This window comes from Ailuropoda melanoleuca, chromosome 1, assembly GCF_002007445.2.
Source record: "Ailuropoda melanoleuca isolate Jingjing chromosome 1, ASM200744v2, whole genome shotgun sequence".
Classification (NCBI taxonomy): domain Eukaryota; kingdom Metazoa; phylum Chordata; class Mammalia; order Carnivora; family Ursidae; genus Ailuropoda; species Ailuropoda melanoleuca.
Genome location: NC_048218.1, coordinates 104,368,246 through 104,391,260, shown reverse-complemented (window position 1 = coordinate 104,391,260; position 23,015 = coordinate 104,368,246). Strand labels below are relative to the sequence as shown.

The 23,015-nt window shown below is 40.4% G+C and overlaps 1 protein-coding gene and 1 long non-coding RNA gene across 5 annotated transcripts in view; both read right to left on the bottom strand.

Moving 5' to 3' along the window:
- Positions 1-3,909, bottom strand: part of SLC33A1 (solute carrier family 33 member 1) — a 29,855-nt gene extending 25,946 nt beyond the window's left edge. The window contains exon 1 of one of the 3 annotated variants that reach the window (XM_034664103.1): positions 2,579-3,909. In XM_034664103.1, coding sequence (XP_034519994.1) covers positions 2,579-3,353 — 775 coding nt within the window. In that variant the 5' untranslated portion in view covers positions 3,354-3,909. The remainder of the gene's footprint in view (positions 1-2,578) is intronic. The other 2 variants (XM_011232998.3, XM_002925761.4) reach the window with 2 other exon arrangements.
- A 2,788-nt stretch (positions 3,910-6,697) lies between these two features.
- LOC105240468 lies at positions 6,698-23,003 on the bottom strand. Of its 2 annotated transcripts, XR_004626507.1 has the most exons (4): positions 22,380-23,003; positions 18,057-18,149; positions 15,987-17,054; positions 6,698-6,819 (listed from the first exon to the last, which is right to left on the bottom strand). It is a non-coding gene; the product is annotated as an uncharacterized LOC105240468 (long non-coding RNA). The 2 variants fall into 2 exon arrangements; XR_004626506.1 differs by lacking the exon at positions 6,698-6,819 and having other exon boundaries at positions 15,410-17,054.
- Positions 23,004-23,015: the final 12 nt, after the last annotated feature.

Genomic DNA, 23,015 nt, shown 5'->3' with positions numbered 1-23,015 from the left:
CAGTAATATAACTCCAACAGGTAGCAATGAAGTATGCTAAATTCTTATTTTACCTGTTGAGGATTCATTCGAGGCAATACAGTGGGAAATACAGGAAAGAGAAGTGTAAGGCTCCTGAAAAAAATAGTAGGGGCTAGAAACAAAGCCCCAGAAGACAGGAGAGAGAGCAGCACTTCAATTACGGCACTTGTAATAAAGGAGGATAGGGTACGTGTAGAGGGGTAGAGGCAGTGTAATACTGACGCGACGGTTTAGTGGGGGGCAAATTTCTCCCATAAAGGGATAGATAATAAATATTGTATGCGTTGCGGGCAATGTAGTCTTTGTTGCAGTGACTCAACTCCTGCCATTGTAAGCACAAATTAGCCATTGATATAGATGAGTGCCTCCGTTCCAATAATACTTCATTTACAAAAAAAGATGCAAGCCAAATTTGGCCTGACTCTTGATTTCAGCTCAGGTCATGGTCTCAGTGTCATGAGGCCGAACCCTGCCCTGAGCTTCACACTCAGTGAAGAGATCTCTCTCCCGCTCCCTCTGCCTTTCTCCCATTTCGCTCGCTCTCTAAAATGAATGAATGAATGAATGAATAAAATCTTTAAAAAAATGAAATAAAATAGAGAATGAAAACTCGTCAACTCTTAACTTACTAAAATGTTTGAACTAAAAACAGCAGTCTACCACACACAGAAAAAATTAAATAGCAAGCTATTTTTACAATTTCCTGGAAACAAAGTTCAAATTTCACAGAACAAACAGCTATTCAAAATAACAAATCAGTGTAAATAAAAATCCAATGTGGCACAATTTTGATCTTCCCACTGGGGAACAGTTGTGGCTAAGAAAGGATATAATTAACATGGCTCCTGAACGCATAATGACATCCCATGGAATGATGTTTTATCAATCACTCTTGTACTTAGAGAAAGCTCTAATTTACCTAGTTAGTAATTTAGTTTCCACGACCTCTTAAATCTTGACATCTCTTCTGAGGCTTTCCCATATTAAGTAATACATCATTTCATTAGTCCTTCCTGGTGACATGAACAGTCCCAGTACAAAATGAAAGGATGCATAAAACGCAGTAAGGTGCTAATCTGATGCATTCACAAAATATTTCTAGGCAGAGAATTATCCATAGAGCAGCGGTGGGACCCCAGAACACTTTGAGACCAATCTATTTAAGTGCAAAACCGTATCTCTCAACCATTTTCAGCCCCAAACCAATTAAGGAAAAGTATAATTATCATTTCATCAGTAGTAGTGGCTCAATAACAGTTTGAAGAGGTAGAAAAGGGGGTCCCTTACAGGGCGTGGGGGAATGGAGGAGGTGTGTAAGATTTCAAGAGATGAGTAGTGCAGTTGTGAATCCCTCCATCCTCCACACTCCCCAAATATTACTATAGAACCCTCACACTTCCCTCACCACACAACTACCCCTGACATTAACCCTGTCTGGAATCCCCAAGCTAGTACTGGGAAGATGAAAGAAAGCTGCACTGCTTAAATTTCAAGAGAATCACTTAAATTCATCATCATTATCAGAATGAAGAATTCTACCGTATTCCTGATGTTGGTTATTCCTGATATTGCTAATTTTACTTCTGTTTTCTGTTAGGAAAGCTTAAAAAACAAAAACTCAGAAAACCTTCCAAGGACATATATTTTACTTATTCAGAAAAAGGGGAAATTTTGTAGAACTTACACAAAATTGCTTACTGGATAAAGTAAAAAACTCTTTCCCACAGCAATTCAAGAAAATCTTACTAATTGGGCCACAACTTTTCTTTCACCACCATTTCCCAAACCTGGTCCCCACAACTACTGCTTCAGGCACTCTGAACATGGTAGGTACTGTCCTGTACCTTTTTGTACTTTGCAGCTTCAGCGCACTTTCACCTGGTGTTGTGCATTCTGGAACTCCACTTATCCGCTTCATGGAATTTTATAATTCAACAAGGTCAAATGTTATCTGCAGTGTGAAGCCTGACTCTCACAAGCTAGCAACCCTGAGCTCCCTGTAAATGTTCATTTCTCCTATTTCATGTGGGTTGGACTCTGCTCTATTCATAGGAGGCCCTTAGAACTCTGTCACTTGGCCAACTCATTCATGCTGAATAAATTAACCCTATGCTACTCACCAGAAGGCAAGAAGAGGACTCTTGGTATACCAGTATGGAACTAGAAATCTCAATCCAATAAAAGGAAAATGTAAACCACAGGAGTCAGGCTGGATTCATACCTTCACACTAGTCAGACTTTTAGAAAACGTGCATCTATGTATTAAGCAAGTGTCAACAGCTCCCTAGACTGAGAGTTTTGTTTGCCTTCACACAACGTTATTGGATGAGCTGCCTCTCCCTGCTCATTGCAGGGTACTCATCAATTATGACTGCTCTCCCGTACTCATTCTGGCTGAATCTCATTTTAGCAGAAAACTTAACCTCGGGTAATCTCCCACAAAATACTTTCCAGCAAATTAAATTATGAGATCGCCTCCAACGTCACACGCTCTGTCAAAAGGATTCCTAAATGTAACATAAACCTAACCGCATAAAAAACAGTTTAAATACACTACCTGAGAGAGTAACGATTCCCCTGGGTTGAGGCTCAAACCGCAAATATTTGTTACAAAAGTCGGCAGATTCAAGGGCCAAAAACAAAACATTGCCCAAAAAGTAGCCCGCTGTCTGGCCCACTGAATTGCAAGTAGAAGCATAACCCACGTTTTCCCGGGATAACATAGTTAACGCCCAACCGTCCACAGCGATGTCCTGAGTGGCGGCCAGGAATTCAAACAAAAAGAATGTCACAGTGAGAGCAATCACATCGGGGGTTCTGCCATCAGTGTTCCCGAGCAAATGGTCCACTTGAGTGGATAAATATATCATGAACAATCCCAGTATGTACTGTGTAGGGACAAGCCAAGATTTGCGACGACCAAAGTTCCTAAAGTAAACTGCATCAACCAACGGGGCCCAGAGCAATTTGAGACTGAAGGGCCAAAAGACGAAACTGAAAAAAGCTTGATCTGTATAGCTAACATTTTTGCTCTGCAAAATGAGTGGGATGCTTCCCGCCAGGCCCAGTGGAATGCCCTGAAGCACGTAAAGAAAAAGTAACAGCAAAATGCTGCTTAATTCGGCCCGGCAGCTCCGTGGGGGTTTTGAGAAGTCACCAGTGCCGGTATCCCGCAGAAGAGCTTCTTTGTCCCCTTCCCCGCCCACCAATTCCTGGTGACTGTCATCCCAGCCGCCTGGCGGCAGAGGACCGCTCTTCATATCCAGAGAGTGATTGAAAGTCCCTGGTCGTCGTTGCCGACTGTTGTCCTTGTGGGAGATGGTGGGTGACATATCAGAGACGATGCAGAGCCCCGTCTGCGGGGTGCCGGGGCTGAGCGTCTTGGATCCGCCTAGTCCCAAGTCCAAGGCTATCGCTCTGGACCAGGGTCTCGATGGTTCAGGGAGGAGGAGGACAGGGCGAGGGGTGATAAGGGCACTTCTTACAGTGGCCCGGAGAGCTGAGGCCGGGAGCCAGTCCCCTGGCTGGAGGCCCAGGCGATGCCCGGGTAGGTGCCCCTTGGAGCGGCGTCAAAGAGCCTGAAGGAGCCCCCCGGGCAGCCGCACCGGGCTCGGGGCTGGAGGAGAAGGCCGTGGTGCTACGATGAAAACGGGCCCTTGGCTGCGGCGAGACCGAACGGCCAGTCTCCCGACCCACCTCCAGTTCTCGCCGCCACCACTGCAGCAGACAGCACTTTCTCCACAGGACTCCAGAGAGACCAGATAACTTCCTGCCTCGCGCCTCAGGAAGTGGTCCTAGACTCAAATGAGTCCTGTCCCCGCCTCCAGAGCAAGCCAATCAGGGCATGCTCCCGAGGCCGAGCTCGGAAACAAAGCTTGGTAGGAACCCGCAACTCCGGCGACCGGAACCTCATGGGAGGATTAACGCGGAAGCACAGTACGGCCTGGGCGGGGCGCCGCGCGAGCCCTGGCTCTGTGAGCGCATGCGGCCGTCTGGAAAGCGTGGGCCTCGGTGATTGGGCCTGCGCGGCCACGTGGGGACTGGTGGAGGGCGGCCCGCGCAGGTGGCAGAGTGATCACGCCGTACAGCCTCTGGGGCTGGTGGCGGTTTTGCTAGCGTTTGTCGTTTAGGCTGGGGAAGGGCAATGCCCGAACTCGGGGCCAGGAATTGTGTGATGCTCCTGCTTTCGTGGGCCAGACAGAAACGGGGATTTGAAGGGTTGAAGTTGACGCGATGTCATCAGCAGGCAATGGTGCCCCCAAAAGGATAGTAAGAGTGGAGAAGTGCGTGCCTCACAGTGCCTACTTTTTTATGGAACGATTGGAACTGCTTAGAGGTGCTAGGTTTCTCTGTAGTCCGTTTTTTCCAGTGTGGTGGGAGAATTGTAGTGGAACTGGGGTCTGGATAACTAACTCGTTACATTGGGTGGATTGGGATCCTAAGATTCTTTCCATCCCTCTTACTGTTGAGCGACCTAAAAGGTCTTGTAAGAGCCAAATATTAAAATTTTGTTTCATGTTAACTCGATATATATGCAGTATTGAAATGATAAGAGAAAATAACCTTAGGGAGCCAATAGCATTAATTGTAATGTATAGGAACTAGCTATAAAGTTTTATATATAATGTTTATTTATATTACATACTATTTCCATTGGATAACGAATACTAAAAACAAGCTATGCTTAAAAGTTAAACATACCAAAAGTCACACCACTTGATAGATAAAATATGTTGTTGCTGGCCTCTCCCAGATAGTCAAATGTTATAATAACTTCTCCATCTCGAAATTATTAAGAAAAAGGTTGGTTTCCTGAAGACGGACATTAAAATTTGAATACACAAAGTTACACATTCATGAGGCACCTGGGTAGGTCAGTGGCTAAGCATCCAACTCTTGATTTCCCCTGCGGTCATGATCTCAGGGTAGTGAGATCAAGCCCCCTGTGGGGCTCCACAATTAGTGGGGAGTCAGCTGAAGATTGTCTCTCTACCTCTCCCTCTACTCCTCCCCTACTCATGTGTGCACACTGTCTCTCAAATAAATAAATCTTAAAAAAAAAAAAAGTTACAGATTAGTTAAATGTAGCCTAGATTTTAGACGGGAAACCAAATTACACAAATATTACATTTCTGAAAACTATGCAATATTTCAGGAAATTTTTGCAACTCTTTAAGGACTGGTCTTGAACCTGTGTTTTATTTATTTTTGAGAGAGAGCAAGTGGTAGGAAGGGGCAGAGGGAGAGAGAGAATTTTAAGCTGGCTCCAGGCCCAGCAGGGCTTGATCTCATGACCCTGAAATCATGACCTGAGCTGAGATCAAGAATCTGGTGCTTAACCGATTGAGCCACCCCGGTGCCCCTGGCTCTGCATTATTTAAAGAATGGCTTCAAAGTCCACAAACTTGCTGAAATGTTTTTTAAAGTACATATGCTTGGTAAGTTATAAGTAAATACTTGTTGAGTGATGTATTATGTATTATAAAGTTTACTACCAAGCTATGTAAGTGGAAATAATTTTTTTTAAGATTTTTTTTTAAAGATTTTATTTATTCATTTGACAGAGACAGAGACAACCAGCGAGAGAGGGAACACAGCAGGGGAGTGGGAGAGGAAGAAGCAGGCTCCCAGTGGAGGAGCCCGATGTGGGACTCGATTCCGGAACGTCGGGATCGCGTCCTGAGCCCAAGGCAGACGCTTAACGACTGCGCTACCCAGGCGCCCCAATTTTTATTTCAAAACTCATCTTACAAATTATTTATACTGTCTTCATCCACTTAAATATTGTAAAATAGCCTTTTCTATATTCCTTATCTTGACCTAGGATCTTTGGGGTAGTCACGATTAAATTCTATTCCACTTATATAATTAGAGAATTTCTTCCATTATTTTTGAAAAAAGGATATATCGGCAAACTGAATCTTTGCTTGTCCAAAGGTTGTTGACTTATAGCTTCCATTATTACTATTAGGAAGTTTTCATCAGATTTTGTTTATTTGTAAGTACCTTGTTATGTCTGGTGTTTGTAAGGTTGTTGTTTTGTTTTGTTCTTCTAATTTTTGGATGTGCCCTTATTTTTTACAATCTTAATCCTTCTTGGGTATATTTATCATCTATTGCTGGGTTGCATATTATTCCAAAATTTAGCATCTTGAAGCAATGATCATTTTATCTCGTAATTGCTGTTGGTTAGGAATTCACATATGGCTTAGCTGGATGGTTCTGGCTAAGTATCTCTCATGAGGTTGCAATGAAGATGTGAGCTGGGGCTTTAGTCGTCTGAATGCTTGGTTGGAGCTGGAGGATCTATGGGAAAGAACAAGGAAGAAGTGACAATGCTTTCAAGACACCGTGTCACGAGTCACATTACTTCATCATATTCTATTAATCACAAGCAATTCACAAAGCCCATCCTACCCTCAAGGGAAGAATAAGGTTTTACTTCTTAAAGGGAGGAATATCATAGAACTTGTGGATAACCTTTAAAATTGTCATACTAGGAATCAGTGAATCATTTCAATCTGAATATAAAAGTCTTAAGTTCAGGGAAGTTTTCTTCTATTATTTTAGGAATTACATGTAATTTTTATTTTTATATGCAGACTTTAAAGGGCTTTTANATATTATTCCAAAATTTAGCATCTTGAAGCAATGATCATTTTATCTCGTAATTGCTGTTGGTTAGGAATTCACATATGGCTTAGCTGGATGGTTCTGGCTAAGTATCTCTCATGAGGTTGCAATGAAGATGTGAGCTGGGGCTTTAGTCGTCTGAATGCTTGGTTGGAGCTGGAGGATCTATGGGAAAGAACAAGGAAGAAGTGACAATGCTTTCAAGACACCGTGTCACGAGTCACATTACTTCATCATATTCTATTAATCACAAGCAATTCACTAAGCCCATCCTACCCTCAAGGGAAGGAGAATAAAGTTTTACTTCTTAAAGGGAGGAATATCATAGAACTTGTGGATAACCTTTAAAATTGTCATACTGGGAATCAGTGAATCATTTCAATCTGAATATAAAAGTCTTAAGTTCAGGGAAGTTTTCTTCTATTATTTTAAGAATTACATGTAATTTTTATTTTTATATGCAGACTTTAAAGGGCTTTTATTTANCCACCCAGGCGCCCCTAAAGGGTTTTTAAATTGGGAAGTTTTCATGAAGGAAATGGTGCAGCTCTGGCTAAACTCAGGTGGAGGTGCCAATGGAAGGATATTGGTATATTATAAATCTCATATATTTACCACACCAACCGTGACTGTACTTTGGTCATCCTGCCTTTCCAATATTCAAAACAAACCTCCCAGTAACTCACCATTTTTAAAAGTCCAGTTAACTTATCAGGAGTCCAGGACACAGGAGTCAACACTGGCTAGAATTTCTAAACTAAAACTTGTGATCATACTGACTATGACACAAATAAGAAAATCAACAGACTAATAGAAATTTGTTATCTAAAATCACCCAAAATAATGCAATTGCCCTTGACTTTTTACAGGCCAGCCAAGAGAGCCCATACACTAGCTAATAAATCTTGTACCATCAAAAAAAGATGAAACAGTCAATTTTTTTAAAGGCCACTTGATTAACTGATCAAGGTTTATCAAGGTCAAACTGATCCTTGATATTTATTCTCAAGTTAGATGCAAGATGACTAAAAAATTAATACAAAATAATTTCCAAATGTCTCATGATATTTATGATTGTCTTCATTCTTTATGCCTTTCCCTATCATCTGCCAGAGTTTTGTTTTTTATTTTTTTTTAAGTAAGCTTTACATCCAACATGGGGCTTGAACTTAGGTCCCTGAGATCAAGAGTTGACTGAGCCAGTTAGGTGCCCCATGGCAGATGTGTAAATATTACTACATGTCTATCCAGAGCTGACATTCAGCTGATAATACCCCATCAAAAAGAGACCAAATCCTTTTCAGTGAAGTGCTCTCCTATCCTATTTTGACCAAAAGCAGGTTGGAGGTGAGGGATGGGTCAGGAAATTCTGATATGGAATATGGTGTAACCTTGGTTTAACTAAGGTGTAGGTGACAATGTAATGTGATGCCAGATGTTACACACAGTAAGTCAGCTGGTCATACATAATATATTCTCCACATTTAAACTCTGAAGGCATTCTACAGGATCCATAAATAACTGAGATTGATTTCCTTGAACCTGATGTGGCAGTTTTAAAACATAGTTTCCAAAGTCTTTATCACTTCTGCCTTTGAGAGGTGGAGTCTGTGTCCCTTCCCTAGAATCTAGGCTTTCCAACTGACCAACAGAATGCAGCTGAGGAGATGCTGGACTAATTTCCAGGTCCAGGTCTTAAGAATCTGGCAGTTTCCACTTTCTGTCTCTTGAGACAATCTCTTTCAGAACTGAGTATCATGCACTAGGGGTAGAACTAGCTGGAAAGGAACTAAGTAAGGCCCATGGCTCTCAGTTGCTGGCCGAGCTGCCAGTCAGCAGCACCAGCTTGGTTGCCATGTAAGTGAGCTACATTGGAAGTGAATCCTCCAGCCCCAAGTTAAGTTCTGCTTGCTGATGCCACATGGAGCAGAAATAAGTTTTCACTGTTAAGCCATGCCCAATTCGCTGTTTCTTTCCCAGAAGACCTCATGGTAGTCTTGTGGGACAGACTGAAACACTTTCCGACAAACTGAAGCATACTCTCCCACTAGGCTCTTTGGGTACCTCAGCAAATGTGAAGCAACTCTCACTATGAAAACAAGACCGACTCTGCATGGAATCTTCAGCCAGTACTATTATGAACAGTTGTTCCTTTTGCAGACTCAATGCCCTTTACTCACTTCTGCTAATATCATTCTTTTTCCTGGTCTTCCCTGACTGAGGTGTTCTTTTTTTTTTTTTTAAGATGTTATTTATTTATTTTGAGAGGGAGAGAGAGAGAGAGAGAGCAGGAGAGCACAAGCAGGGGGAGGGGGGTGACNCCCTTTACTCACTTCTGCTAATATCATTCTTTTTCCTGGTCTTCCCTGACTGAGGTGTTCTTTTTTTTTTTTAAGATGTTATTTATTTATTTTGAGAGGGAGAGAGAGAGAGAGAGCAGGAGAGCACAAGCGGGGGAGGGGGGTGACAGGGAGAAGCAGGCTCCCCGCTGAGCAGGGACCCTGGGATCATGACCTGAGCCGAAGGCAGACACTTAACTGACTGAGCCACCCAGGTGCCCCCCTGATTGAGGTGTTCTGGTGAAGTGGTGAAACCGCCAAACAAAACCGGGCTGGTGGTAGCCACAATCCTTTCTTGCTTTCAGTTGCTCCACCCCCGACTTTCCCATTCTCCATTCTCCACCCCCNGGGGGGTGACAGGGAGAAGCAGGCTCCCCGCTGAGCAGGGAGCCCAATGTGGGGCTCGATCCCAGGACCCTGGGATCATGACCTGAGCTGAAGGCAGACACTTAACTGACTGAGCCACCCAGGTGCCCCCCTAATTGAGGTGTTCTGGTGAAGTGGTGAAACCGCCAAACAAAACCGGGCTGGTGGTAGCCACAATCCCTTCTTGCTTTCAGTTGCTCCACCCCCGACTTTCCCATTCTCCATTCTCCACCCCCGACTTTTCCCATTCTCCATTGTGCATGCTTGAATGACCAGAAGGGTGAACACAAAGTCCATTCTAGGCCTATCAGAGTCCACTGTATGGATTTGCTAAAATTTATTGACCAGTCTTATATTGATGATACTGTCCATTTAGGTTCTTTCTAGTTCGACAATTGGTTTTCACTATCCCTCTCCAAATTTTATATATATATAAAATGTAACATACATACACACATTTATATTTTCGAAGTAAAATTTCTGGGTGAAATTTTTGTGCCAATTTACACTGTTTAACTGATTAATCACATCTGCTTGCCCTCATTAACCCTTTATATATCAAATATGTCAGTCTACACCAATATGACAAGTACAAATATGTGATGATGTTTCAGTTTGTATTCTTTTAATGATAAAAGCATATGTTCAGGGGCGCCTGTGTGGCTCAGCTGGTTAAGCATCTGCCTTCGGCTCGAGTCATGATCCCAGGGTCCTGGGATCTAGCCCCACATTGAGCCCCATATTGGGCTCCCTGCTCGGCAGGGAGCCTGCTTCTCTCTCTCCTTCTGCTGTTCCCCCTGCTTGTGCTCTCTTGCGCTCTCTGTCAAATGAATAAATAAAATCTTAAAAAAAAAAGAAAAATTCTTATCACATATTATTAGTTAATATCAACCCAGTTTTTGTTTCTTTGCTGGTATCTTGTTTTTCCATTTGGAAGCTTATGGAATTTTCCTTTTCTTAGAGTTCAGAATTCTTACCACAACTGGATATTTCTCTTAAGTTTTCTCTCATAACTTCCTTTTTTCTTTTTGTTCTACGTTATTGAGAACTCCCAAATTAAGTCCTTCAAAGACAAATTGGAATTTTTTTTTAATTTTTAAGTCATCTCTACACCCAACACGGGGCTCAAACTCACAAACCCAAAATCAAGAGTCACGTGCTCTACCAACTGAGCTAGCCAGGCACCCTGATAAATTGGAATTGTACAGTTAAAATTTGTGTACTTTGGCAGGGCTCAGGGGAAGGTAGGGATGAATAGGTGGAGCACAGAGGATGTTTAGGGGACTGAAACTGCTCTGTATACCAAAATGGTAATTACACGTCATAATATATTTGTCCAACCCATAGAATGTACACCACCAAGAGTCAGCCCTGATGTAAACTATGGACTTTGGGTGATAATGATGTGTCAATGTAGGTTCATCAATTGTAACAAATGTACCACTCTGGTGGGGGCTGTTGTTAATGGGCAAATCTATGCATGAGTGGGGACAGGAGTATATGGGGAATCTCTGTACTTTCTGCTCAATTTTGCTATGAACCTAAAACTTCTTTTAAAAATAAGGCTATTTTAAAATATGTAAATTTTATCTCATTAAAGAGAAGGATTGTAGAAAATTATTTGCATGGGGATTGGGGATGGTGGAAGCTTTCTGAATTAAGAACAGCAGATTATCAATGACTCAAAACTGGTGGGTTTATTGGGGGATCATTTTACCAGTCTGTTTATTCTGTACATATTCAAAATTCTCCGTAATGAAGAAAAACAAAAAATAAATTGGTGAATAACCATTATTGGTTCTATTCAGTTTCAGAAAACAAAAACAAAAGCAGAGAGATTAGACAGAGTTTTCCTGGAAAAATATTGATGGCCTCCCAGAATCAGTAGAAGGCCGGGAGAACTGGCTTAGCAAAAATACAGGAACTATAGCTCAAGGCTAGACAGAAGGAGTTACAGCTATGGATTACAGGAATTTGCCAAAAAACTGCTCCTCTGGCAGGCCTGTGATGTCTGAGCTTCGTTTTTCCTGGGCTCTGTTACAAAACTGAACACCACCATCTAGTGGCCCCTTCCTACACCTGTGTGTGGTTGCAGATTTCTTGACAGGTTTTCCAGCTCACTATCATCTGAATTATATCTTCTATATATCCCTCAGAATTTTTTCATTGCTTTTTGGGGGGATGGGGAGAGAATCAGATTTATTGTGGTATAATTTATATACAGTAACATTTTACTTTACAGTTCTATAAGTTTTGATAAATACAAACTATTTCGACAAATAGTTACACAACCACCACCACAATCAAAATATGGAAGTTTCATCACTCCAAAAAGTAGTTTGCGCTCTTTTGAAGATAATCTCTCTACCCATCCTCCAGCCCCCTACTGATCTGTTTTCTCTCCCTATAGTTTTGCTTTTCTAAAATGTCCTATAAATGGAATCATACAATATGTAGCCTTTTGAGTCTGGCCTCTTTCAGTTACCAAAGCGCATTGAGATTCATCTATCTTGTCACTTGTATTGATAGTCCTCCCCTCTCCTCACCCCCTTTTTTTGTTTTGGCTGAGTAGTATTTTGTTGTGTGGATATACTAGAATGTGTTTATGATCCATTCACTAGTCCAAGGACATTTGGATTATTTCCAGTTTGGGCAGTTATTAATAAAGTGACATTATAAATACTGTGTACAGGTGTTTGTGTAATCATGTTTTCATTTCTCTTGGGCAATTACCTAGAATAGTAGAGTTGTGTGATATGTGTATATTTAACTTTCTGAGAAACTGCAAGCATGTTTTCTTAAGTGGTTGTGCCATTTCACACTCCAACCAGCAACATTTTTTTTTCTGCTAATGACATCCTACATGATTTTCAATATTGCCATGTTTTACTCCTAAATTTTTTTCTTCTGTTATTTTGTAGGGTTTTTAGAAGATTGGGAAGATGATACCAAAATATTTTAAGTAGCATATTATGTTTATTAACTATTTGTAGTGGTTAATTTTTGAATTTTATCTCCCTCTTTCATGATTGGGGTCTCAATGTTGTTTGTTTTTATTTTAATATTGTTTTAGAGATTCACATATCTGTCATTTTTCTGTAAAAATTTTCCCATATCTTGTCATGTTTTAATGAATATGGTTTTCAAAATAAGGACAGAGTACATAATGCTTTAGTGAATCATTTCAGAATCATATGTTGGGTACTCACAATGTGCTAATCACGGGACCATATTCTGAAAATAACTAATATTTTTTATGGTGCTTCATCATTTAAAAAGTGCTTTCATATATATTATGTAATTCTATGAAAGTTAATAGAAATACAACCACCCACAACCATTCTTTTTATATGTGTATATATGTGTATATATATATATTAGCCTGTTAAAGGGCAGAGAAAAATATGAGAATGAATGATAGGACAGACAAAAGATGAGTTTAATTGGCGAAGAGACGGAGAAAGTTGGAGAAAGAGGTAACAAATGTGTGAGGGAGAGGTTGAGAAGTGGAGAAAAGAAGGACATTCAGTGAGTACTAGATTGGGTTACCATGTTTGGACCACCCCAGAATTCCCTCGGGTATCCTTATAATGTACCATCACATTTTTTATAGTCTTTTGAAATGGTAATTAGCTGGTTACCTACCTTTTCCAACAAGTTATTCCCAAAGAAAGAATTTTGCTTTGAGCAACTAACACTACCAATAGGGAAAGAAATCTTAGATAAAATGGGAGTAGGTATGGAAAGGCAAACTTTGTGAAGTTTCTCCTTTCAGGAAAACCATCTATTCTTGTAACATGTCCTAAGTAAAGTGGGGTCATGCTGCTTTTTTCTAGTCATCTCAGATTTGTGGTATCTTGGTTAAACTGAGGCTCTGAATAGAGAGCTGAGTCCTAGGAAGAGGTCGAAATAAAAACATCAAACTATCGGTTATAAATTGAGCCTTGTATTTGTATAAGTATTATGATGCTTCTTGCCAGGATACTAAATACGGGGATGTTATGTGAAGATAGGTAATTTTAATAAAAGTCCTAAATTTAAAAATTCCGTGAAGTGGTGCCTGGGTGGCTCAGTCAGTTAAGCGTCTGCTTTCAGCTCAGGTCGTGACCCCAGGGTCCTGGGATCCAGCCCCGCATTGGGCTCCCTGCTCAGCAGGGAGTCTGCTTCTCCCTCTCCCTCTGCTACTTCCATGATCATCCTCTTTCTCTCTCATTAAATAAATAAAATCTTTTCAAAAATTAAAAAATTAAAAATTCCATGGAAAGTGTTATCATTACTTGTACAAAAACAGAAAGCATACTGCATTTCAAAAGGACGACATCATTTTCTTCGCCCTCACTGCAAGCTGTTTTATGAGTTACTATATCTCATTCTTGTATTTTTTATTTAATACATAAATACTCCCAACAGCAATATTATTCACAACAGCCAAAACGTGGCAGCCACCCATGTCCATGAACAGGTGGATGGATAAATAAAATGTGGTATACACACACATACACACAATAGAATATTATTCAGCCTTAAAAAGGAAATCCTGTCACATGTCATAGCATGGATGAATCTTGAGGACGTTATGCTATGTGAAACCAGTTATAAAAAGATGAATGCCGTATGATTTCACTTACGTGAGGTATCTAAAGCTGTCATATTCATAGAAACAGAAAATAGAATGGTGGCCACCAAGGCTGAGAGGAAGGGGAAATGAGGAATTGTTCGTTGGGTAGAGTTCCAGTTTTGCAAGATGAAATGTGGAGAGCTGCTGTACATAATGTGAGTATACTTAGCATTACTGAACTGTTCACTTAAAAATGGCTAAGATGGTAAATTTTCCATTACGTGTTTCTACCACAATTAAATATATTATATAAACACCCAGTGAATTTATACTCATTAATTTTGTAAAGGATAACCAGTTAAAAAAATCCATCAAAATTATAGTACTGCATGCAAGTGGTAATAAGGCCATTACTCTGCTTTAATATATACCCAGCGATACTTGTGGCTTTAAAGATTATTTGGCAAAGTGTATTTTGAATGCTTAATGAACAATAAAAAGGCTAGAGCCAGTTGGCCTGGTTTGAATCTCAATTCCCTGGTTTACTGGGTGTATCACCTTATGCTAATTTCTCTCTTAGTTTTCTCAATCATGAAAAGATGACAAGGAGATAATGATAGTATCCATATCATAAGACTATTGTATTAAATGTGCTCATATATGTAATAATTTACAATAGTGCCTCGGCACTTGAAGTGCCCTATCAGGTTTACCACTATTACCACCACTATCACCACTACTACCACAACTACAACAACCACATTACTACCATTATTATTACTAAGGGGTTTTTCCATCACCAGTTTTAGAAACTTTTCAAAGGCAAGACCCTAAAAGTTGTACCCTTCTTTCTCTTAGATGGGGAGATGGGACAGGATTTGGCTGCATCAGTTCTTCCCAGCAGAATGTCAATTTGACTCTAAGAGGAGACTAAAATTTGAGAGCATAATTGGGACAGAGTGCAGAGCAGGGATAATCAATACGAATATACTTATGATAATAATATCAATGGCCTTCTGCTTTAATAAAGCAGGATATTTAAAAATAGGAATGTATCATATATGAGTGGTTATTTTTATCATATAATTAACTAATCCTTTGTGAAAGGATTAACTGTAAGATTTTTTAAAAGATTTATTTATTTATTTGGGAGAGAGAGAGAGAGAGAGAGAACACACGGAGAGGGAGAAGCCGATTCCCCATGCTCAGGGAGCATGACATGGGGCTTGATCCTTGGACCCCAAGATCATGACCTGAGCTGAAGGCAGACGCTTGGCTGACTAAGCCACCCAGGTGCCTCTAACTGCAAGATTTTTAAACAATGAGATTTTATGGTGTATATTATCTTTTAAAATTTTGAAGTGATTTACAACTTACAGCAAAGTTGTGATAACAGCACAAAGAGCTCCCATATACCCTTCACTTACTGAGGGCCTTCAANTTCCCCATGCTCAGGGAGCATGACATGGGGCTTGATCCTTGGACCCCAAGATCATGACCTGAGCTGAAGGCAGACGCTTGGCTGACTAAGCCACCCAGGTGCCTCTAACTGCAAGATTTTTAAACAATGAGATTTTATGGTGTATATTATCTTTTAAAATTTTGAAGCGATTTCCAACTTACAGCAAAGTTGTGATAACAGCACAAAGAGCTCCCATATACCCTTCACTTACTGAGGGCCTTCAGGTTTTGCCAATTATCCTATTATGCCCTTTATAGCAAGAGGATTAAATCCAGGAGCATGTATTTACTCAGCTGTCTACTGTCCTTCAATCTAGAACAGTTCCTTAGCCCTCCCATGACCTTCTTTTTCTCAGATTACTATGCTAATTGTATTTTTCTATGCATTGTACCACATTTCCAGTTCCACATGCTCTTCTAGAATTCTGTCTCTTAATCTAGACAAACCCTGTGCTTCAGTCCATGAACAGAATATGGAGAAGTAGTCCTGTGTAACTTATGAGGCTAGGTAAGAAAAGCCATACAACCTTCTATCTGGCTCTCTTTCACACAGACACACATACACACTCCCAGGCAGTCCTCAGCTGACATGTAGAAAATCCAGTTACCCTGAAGCTGTGGTGATGAAGAGACAATAGAGAGGTAGACACGTCAGAGGGGCTGCAGCTGTTCCAGCCTTCAGCTGGGTGAGCCTTCCAGATCAGGTGTCAACAGATGTGAGTGCATCTCTTCACATGATTCTAGCTCCCAGACTTTGAGCCACTCTAGCTGAGGCCTAGTGGAGCCAGGCTCTGGGCTATACCAGCTGACAGCTTAGAACTGAGGAGAGCTATCCCTGCTGCCGCTAGGTTTTACGGTGTTTGCTACAAACCAAGAGATAACTGGAACAATTGTAGACCTGTTATTCTGTGGAATGTTCGTCCATTTGGGTTTGCCTGTTGTTTTCTCACAGTCAGGTTATGTATTTTAGGCAAGACCAGTGAAGTAATTCTGTGCTTGGCTCAAGGCATCCATCAGATAATGTATGATGTTGATTTTTTCCACTACTGTTGATGTTAACTTCGATCACTTGAATAAGGATGTGCCTTCAGGTTTCTTCACAATAAAGTTACTCTTTTTTTCATGATTATTTTGTAGACAGATACTTTGAGACAATGTACATAAAACCTGTTCTTGATCCATCTTTCATCCATTTTTCCATCCATTGATGTTTTTTGCCTGAATTTATTATTTTTATGAGGGTTGCAAAATGATGATTTTATTATTCAATTATTCCTTCGACTTTTATTAGTTGACATTGTATTATAAGGAAGAGTTTTCCATCTATTTAATCATCCATTTATTTATATCATCATAGACTGATGGCCCCTAATTTAATCAGTGGATGTAACTTGTTTACCATCACTTTTATTTTGATATATTATCCCAGATTTGGCTAATAAAAGTCCTTTCTAACTGACTTCTGTGTCCCTCTGACATGTCATTATTCTTTGAACACTTCTTACTTCCTGGCCCAGAAGGATGTTCCTGGTCATCCAGTCCCTGCTTTGCTCCTGAAAGCAGCCTTTTGTCCAAGAAGACCTGGTTCCTCTTGTTGGAGAATAGTATTTAGAAACCAGTATCTGGTGGCTTGGTTTGCTTGCTGCTACTGGAATCATACCACTTCTAGGGCTTTTCTGTGGATAGGACAAGTAAATACAGTAGAGGGTGGTCAGTATAATGCAAGGGAAAGGGATGTGGGAGCACAAAAATGGAAAAGACATCTAACCTAAGTCTTCAGAGTTTTGGGGAGGGGAACAGAAATATTCTAGACAGAACATATTTATGTGCAAAAGGCCTGAGTCAAGAGAGAATATGTCATGTTTAAGGAACTAAAGCAGTATGGCTAAAGTAGAGAGAAGGGGCAGCAGTAAGAGAGCAGGAAACAAGGTAAACGGGATAGCCAAATCTCAAGACGAGGACCAAATAAGCAATGCTAGAAGTTTTAAGTTTATTCTGAGAGCAATGGAGAACTAGTAAGATTCCAAGCAAGGGATATATGATCAAAAATCATTTTTTTAAAAAAAGATTTTATTTATATATTTGAGAGAGAGAGAGCATGAGCACGGGGCATAGAGAGGGAGAGAGAGAATTTTAAGCAGACTCCACACAGCACAGAGCCCAATGCAGTGCTCGATCCCACCACCCTGAGATCATGACCTGAGCCGAAACCAAGACTCAGACGCTTAACTGACTGAGCCACTCAGGTGCCCCCAAAAATCATTTCAGAACAGTTGTCTTTAATTAAAAAACAAAACAATTCACATGCCATCCTAAAAGGATTTTGAAATATTATGTACTTCTTCCACATTTTAAGTTGGCATCTAATATTTTTTATAAACTTAAAAGTTAATTTTTTTAATGGGAGGTTTAAAATATTTTATAGTTTGAAAGGTGAAATGACCTTGGATTATACCTGAAGTATTTTATGATTTGATACTCACCAAATCTGAAAAGACTTCTGAAATTTCTAGCTGTGGATTTTATCAAATGTTATCTAAAAAATGTGTTGGTCTCAGAAACCACAAAATTACATTTATAAGTATCAACATCACTAGTCTACGTTGCCTAAGTTGTTCTGAATTCAGGGCAATTTTCAACCTTAACAAAACTATGTATGAGACAGGTAAAGGACTTACAGGTTTAAGATGTTTCAACTACACATTAAAAGAGATTTCCAGACTTCCCCTTTTGCCAAAGATGGAGTAACAGGAACTGGATTTACTCTCTTACTGAAACAACAACGACAATAACAACAACAAAAAGTCAGACAAAATATATGAAACAATGGTTTTAAAATACTGAATATCAAGCATTAAAGGACAGTGACCCCTGAGAGACAGGAAACAAAAGAGATGAGTCCTTTGATTGCCCCAGTTTACTGCCTTGAGAATCTCTAAATTACAGACATAAACTTAACTTTATTAATAACCACATTAAATATAGGGGCGCCTGGGTGGCACAGCGGTTGAGCGTCTGCCTTCGGCTCAGGGCGTGATCCCGGCATTATGGGATCGAGCCCCACATCAGGCTCCTCTGCTATGAGCCTGCTTCTTCCTCTCCCACTCCCCCTGCTTNCCCCCGCTTGTGTTCCCTCTCTCGCTGGCTGTCTCTATCTCTGTCGAATAAATAAAAATAAAAATCTAAAAAAAAAATAATAATAATCACATTAAATATAAATGGGCTAAATACTCCAATTAAAAGAAATTGGCAGATCAGACAAAAAAGCAAGAAGCAATTATTTGCGGGGCGCCTGGGTGACACAGCGGTTATGCGTCTGCCTTCGGCTCAGGGCGTGGTCCCGGCGTTGTGGGATCAGGCCCCACATCGGGCTCCTCCACTATGAGCCTGCTTCTTCCTCTCCCACTCCCCCTGCTTGTGTTCCCTCTCCCGCTGGCTGTCTCTATCTCTGTCAAATAAATAAATAAATAAAATATTAAAAAAAAAAGAACCAATTATTTGCTGCCTATAAAAAAAGACACTTTAAAACATAACATAAATACAGATCAAGTTAAAGAGTTGCAAAAGATATATCATATGAACAACCAGTCAAGAAAGCAGGCATGCTATTTTATTTTCTTTTAATTTATTTCTTTTTTAAAGTAAGTTCTAGGCCCAATGTGACACTTGAACTCCTCACCCTGAGATCAAGAGTCACATGCTCTACCAACTGAGCCAGCCAGGCACCCCAGGCATGCTATTTCAATATTGGACAAATGTCAGAATAAAGAATATTACCAGGGATACAGAATGTCATTTCATAATGATAAAGTGATCAATAACAATTCTAAACATTTATGACCCTAGTAACAGAGTTTCAAGATACATGAAGCAAAAACTGATAGAACTATAAGAAGTTGATACAATCACAATTATAAAGATTTTAGAACCCCTCTCTCAATAACTGATAGGATAAATGAACAGAAAATCATCAAGAATGTAATAGTCTTGAACAATGTTATCAACCAACTTGACCTATTTGCCATTTATAGAACACTCCACACAACAGCAGAATACACATTCTTTTCAAGTACACACAGGACATTCACCAAGATAGACTATATTCTAAGCCAAACAAACCTCAATACACTTAAAAGGATTCAAATCATACAAATATATTCTCTGATCACAATGGAATTAATTTAGAAACTAACAACAAAAAGAGCTCTGAAAAATCCTCAAATATTTGGAAATGGAATAACATGGTTTTAGATAACCCCGGGTCAAAGAAGAAATCAAAAGAAATTAGACACTGGTTAGAACCAAATGGAAATGAAAATATGATATATCAGAATTTGTGGGATATCAGTAAAGTAGTTCTTTAGGGGGAAATTTATAGAGCTAAATACCTATATTAGGAAAGAAGAAAGATCTCAAATTGATGATCTCAGATTCCAACTTAAAAAACTAGAAAAAGAGCAAACTAAATACAAAGTAAGAAGAAGAAAGGAAATAATAAAGATTAAAGCGGAAATCAATGAAATAGAAAGCAGAAAAACAAATAAAACTAAGAGTTGTTCTTTGAGAGGATCAATAAAATTGGTAAACTTCTTTCTAGCCAGACTGTTGAGGAAAAACAGAAAACAAAATTACCAATATCAGGAATGAGAAATTTGTTATCACTACAGAGTCTAGCTATTAAAATGATAATAAGAGAATATTATGAATAACACTTTGTCTATGAATTTGACAACTTAGACAAAACTGACATATTTTTTGAAAGACACAAATTGCCAAATCTCAGTCAAGAAAAAATAGATAACCTGAAGAGCCCTATATCTTTTTTAAAATTTACTTTGTAGTTAAGAACCTTACTACAAAGAAAACTTTAGCTCAGATGGCCTCATTGGTGAATTTTACCTGACATTTAAGAAAGAAATAACACCAATTCTATACCAACTCTTCTGGAAATAATAATTCTGCACAAACTTTCAACTTTATTCTCTGAGGCCAACATTATCCTGACACCAAATCCAGTTAAAGATCTTAGAAGAAAATGGAGAGCTAATATTCCTCATTAACATAGATGCAAAAATTTGAAAGCAAATTTTAGCAAATCAAAAGCAATATATAAAAAGGACAATATGTGGGGGTGCCTGGGTGCTTCAGTTGATTGAGCATCTGACTTTTGGTTTTGGCTCAGGTCATGATCTCTGGGCTGTGACATTGGACACTGTCAGGCTCCACACTCAGCAGGAAGTCGGCTTGAGGATTTTCTCCCTCTGCCCCTCCCCCTGCTCGCTTGTGCACCTGAGCATGCTTGTATGCAGGTCCTCTTACCCTCTCTCTAAAATAAATACATCTTAAAAAGAGAAGAGGAAAATATATCATGATTACTTGAATCTTATTCCAAGAATGTAGGGCTGGTTTGATGTTTAAAAATCAACCAGGGGCGCCTGGGTGGCACAGCACTTAAGCATCTGCCTTTGGCTCAGGGCGTGACCCCGGCATTATGGGATCGAGCCCCACATCAGGCTCCTCCGCTATGAGCCTGCTTCTTCCTCTCCTACTCCCCCTGCTTGTGTTCCCTCTCTCACTGGCTGTCTCTATCTCTGTCGAATAAATTAAAAAAATCTTTAAAAAAAATAAAAAAATAAAAATCAACCAATCAATGAAATTTACTGCATTAACAAACTGAAAAAAGAAAAGCCATATAACAATCTCAACAGACACAGAAAAAGCATTTGACAACATCATTCCTGATCAAAACTTTCAGCAAAACAAGAATAGAGGAGAACTTCCTCAACTTGATAAAGGGAATCTAAGAAAAACCTACAGCTTATGGATGAAAGACTGAATGTTTTCCCTCTTTCAGTGATATTGGGCACAGAAATTTGGGAAGTTTTGTTTTGGACTTGTTGAGTTTGGGGCCCAACATGCCATTGGACATCTAACTGGGGATTTGCAGAATGATATGGTTCCGGAGCTCAGAGGAGAGAGCTGTCATAGAACCTATTAACAGATATTTTAAAACTAGTTTTGATTTTTAAAAAAGTACCCCAAAGAAACACTGATGAGAAGAGGGTAGGGAACGGAAATATTGAAGAAAAGCAACACTTAAGATTCCTCCTGTAGGGTAGATTCAGAAAGAGGGGCAATAAAGGTGACCGAAACAGTGTCAACTATCATTAAAAAAAAAAAAAAAAAAAAGAACAAGAACAATCTTACAGGTGAAAAGACACCTATATGATGTACTGTAAGAGAAATCCAGTTTCAAGAACGAGGGAGGGGTCAATAGAGTCAAAAGTTGCAGAAGAACTTTAGATATAAGGATCCTGGTACCTTAGCCATAAACGCAGGTGACCACTAGAATATATTTAAAATAGGTATTATCTAGTATAGATGGGCTTTAGCCAATCCTTAACGCTGGTACATCACATTCCATTCCATTCCATTCTGGGTGGCTATTGCTGCTAGCTGAGGCTTTCCTATTGGTTATTACATTGTTCTCTTGGTTGCTTATACAGACCTACCAAGAGAGCACAGTATCCATGGCTTTAGAAAGTTCGGGTATTCATTTTTCAGCTCAAAAAAGGGTAAGTGAAATACTTTCATTGACTCAAGGGTCCGCTAGGATTTGGGGCCTCTTGTTCCTGATAGTAATAAACTGTCTATCCTTTCCCAGATCAGGTACCCGCTACCTCCTATTCCGAGAGGCAGAGAGGCACATAATCTCACTGAGCCTCAATTTCTTCATTAGTAAGAAGTTGGATAAGAACATGAATCCTACCTCACTACTTTCGTGAAATAGCTTAGAATAAAATGAGTTTTTGTAATTCAGGGTTGTCTTACTCTGGTTCCTTGACACCTGGAGCCTGACACATAGCATGGGCTCAGCAAATGGCAGCATCATAGTAATTGAATATTTGTTAAAAGACTTCGTGAATCTGGAAGCTGTTGCAAGTGTTATTTATTCTCCAACCCCGATTTAGGTTCCCAGGTGACCAAATTTAAAGTAATACCTCATCCTGCCGGTTGCCAAGGAGTAGCTGGAAGGACCGCAGCCCCTTCCCCATAAACAATCTAAATATAAACATCGGGTGCTGTGCAAACAGAGCTTCATGGCCAGTCCCCTGGCCCAGCATTCCCACCAGATTACCGCTCCCGCTGTAGAACTTTTGCGGATTTCTGTGCTCAAATCTCACTGACATTCCTTGAGATGTCACGAAGAAACTTCACAGTAGCCTTGGCTGACCCCATGTCCCACAACCGGAGATGAGGCCGCGACAATGGCTAAGAGTTCCCCCACGGGCCCAGCTCTCTGGAGGCTTCCTACTCCGCTCCTCCAGCCTCTCACAGTGGTCAAAGCCTGTCAGCAGGCAAGCCTACTACAAACCATCTCAGGCTCGGGTTTTTCTCAGAGGTGGGCCTTCGCCGCGGAGGAGGGGCCGACCGCCCCGGGCCCCTCCTCCTCCTCCTCCTCCTCCTCCCAGGGCCAGTTGCCCGGTGCGGGGGCGGGACGGGAGCAGGGCTGTTAGTTGCGGGCTCCTCCCTCCAAGGGCGGACCAGAGGAGGCGGAGGCGGGTCAGGTTCCTACTGGGGGGCGGACTTTGGCGGCGGAGGCGGGGCCGGGCGCCGCAGGCCCTTCTTCCCGTGGG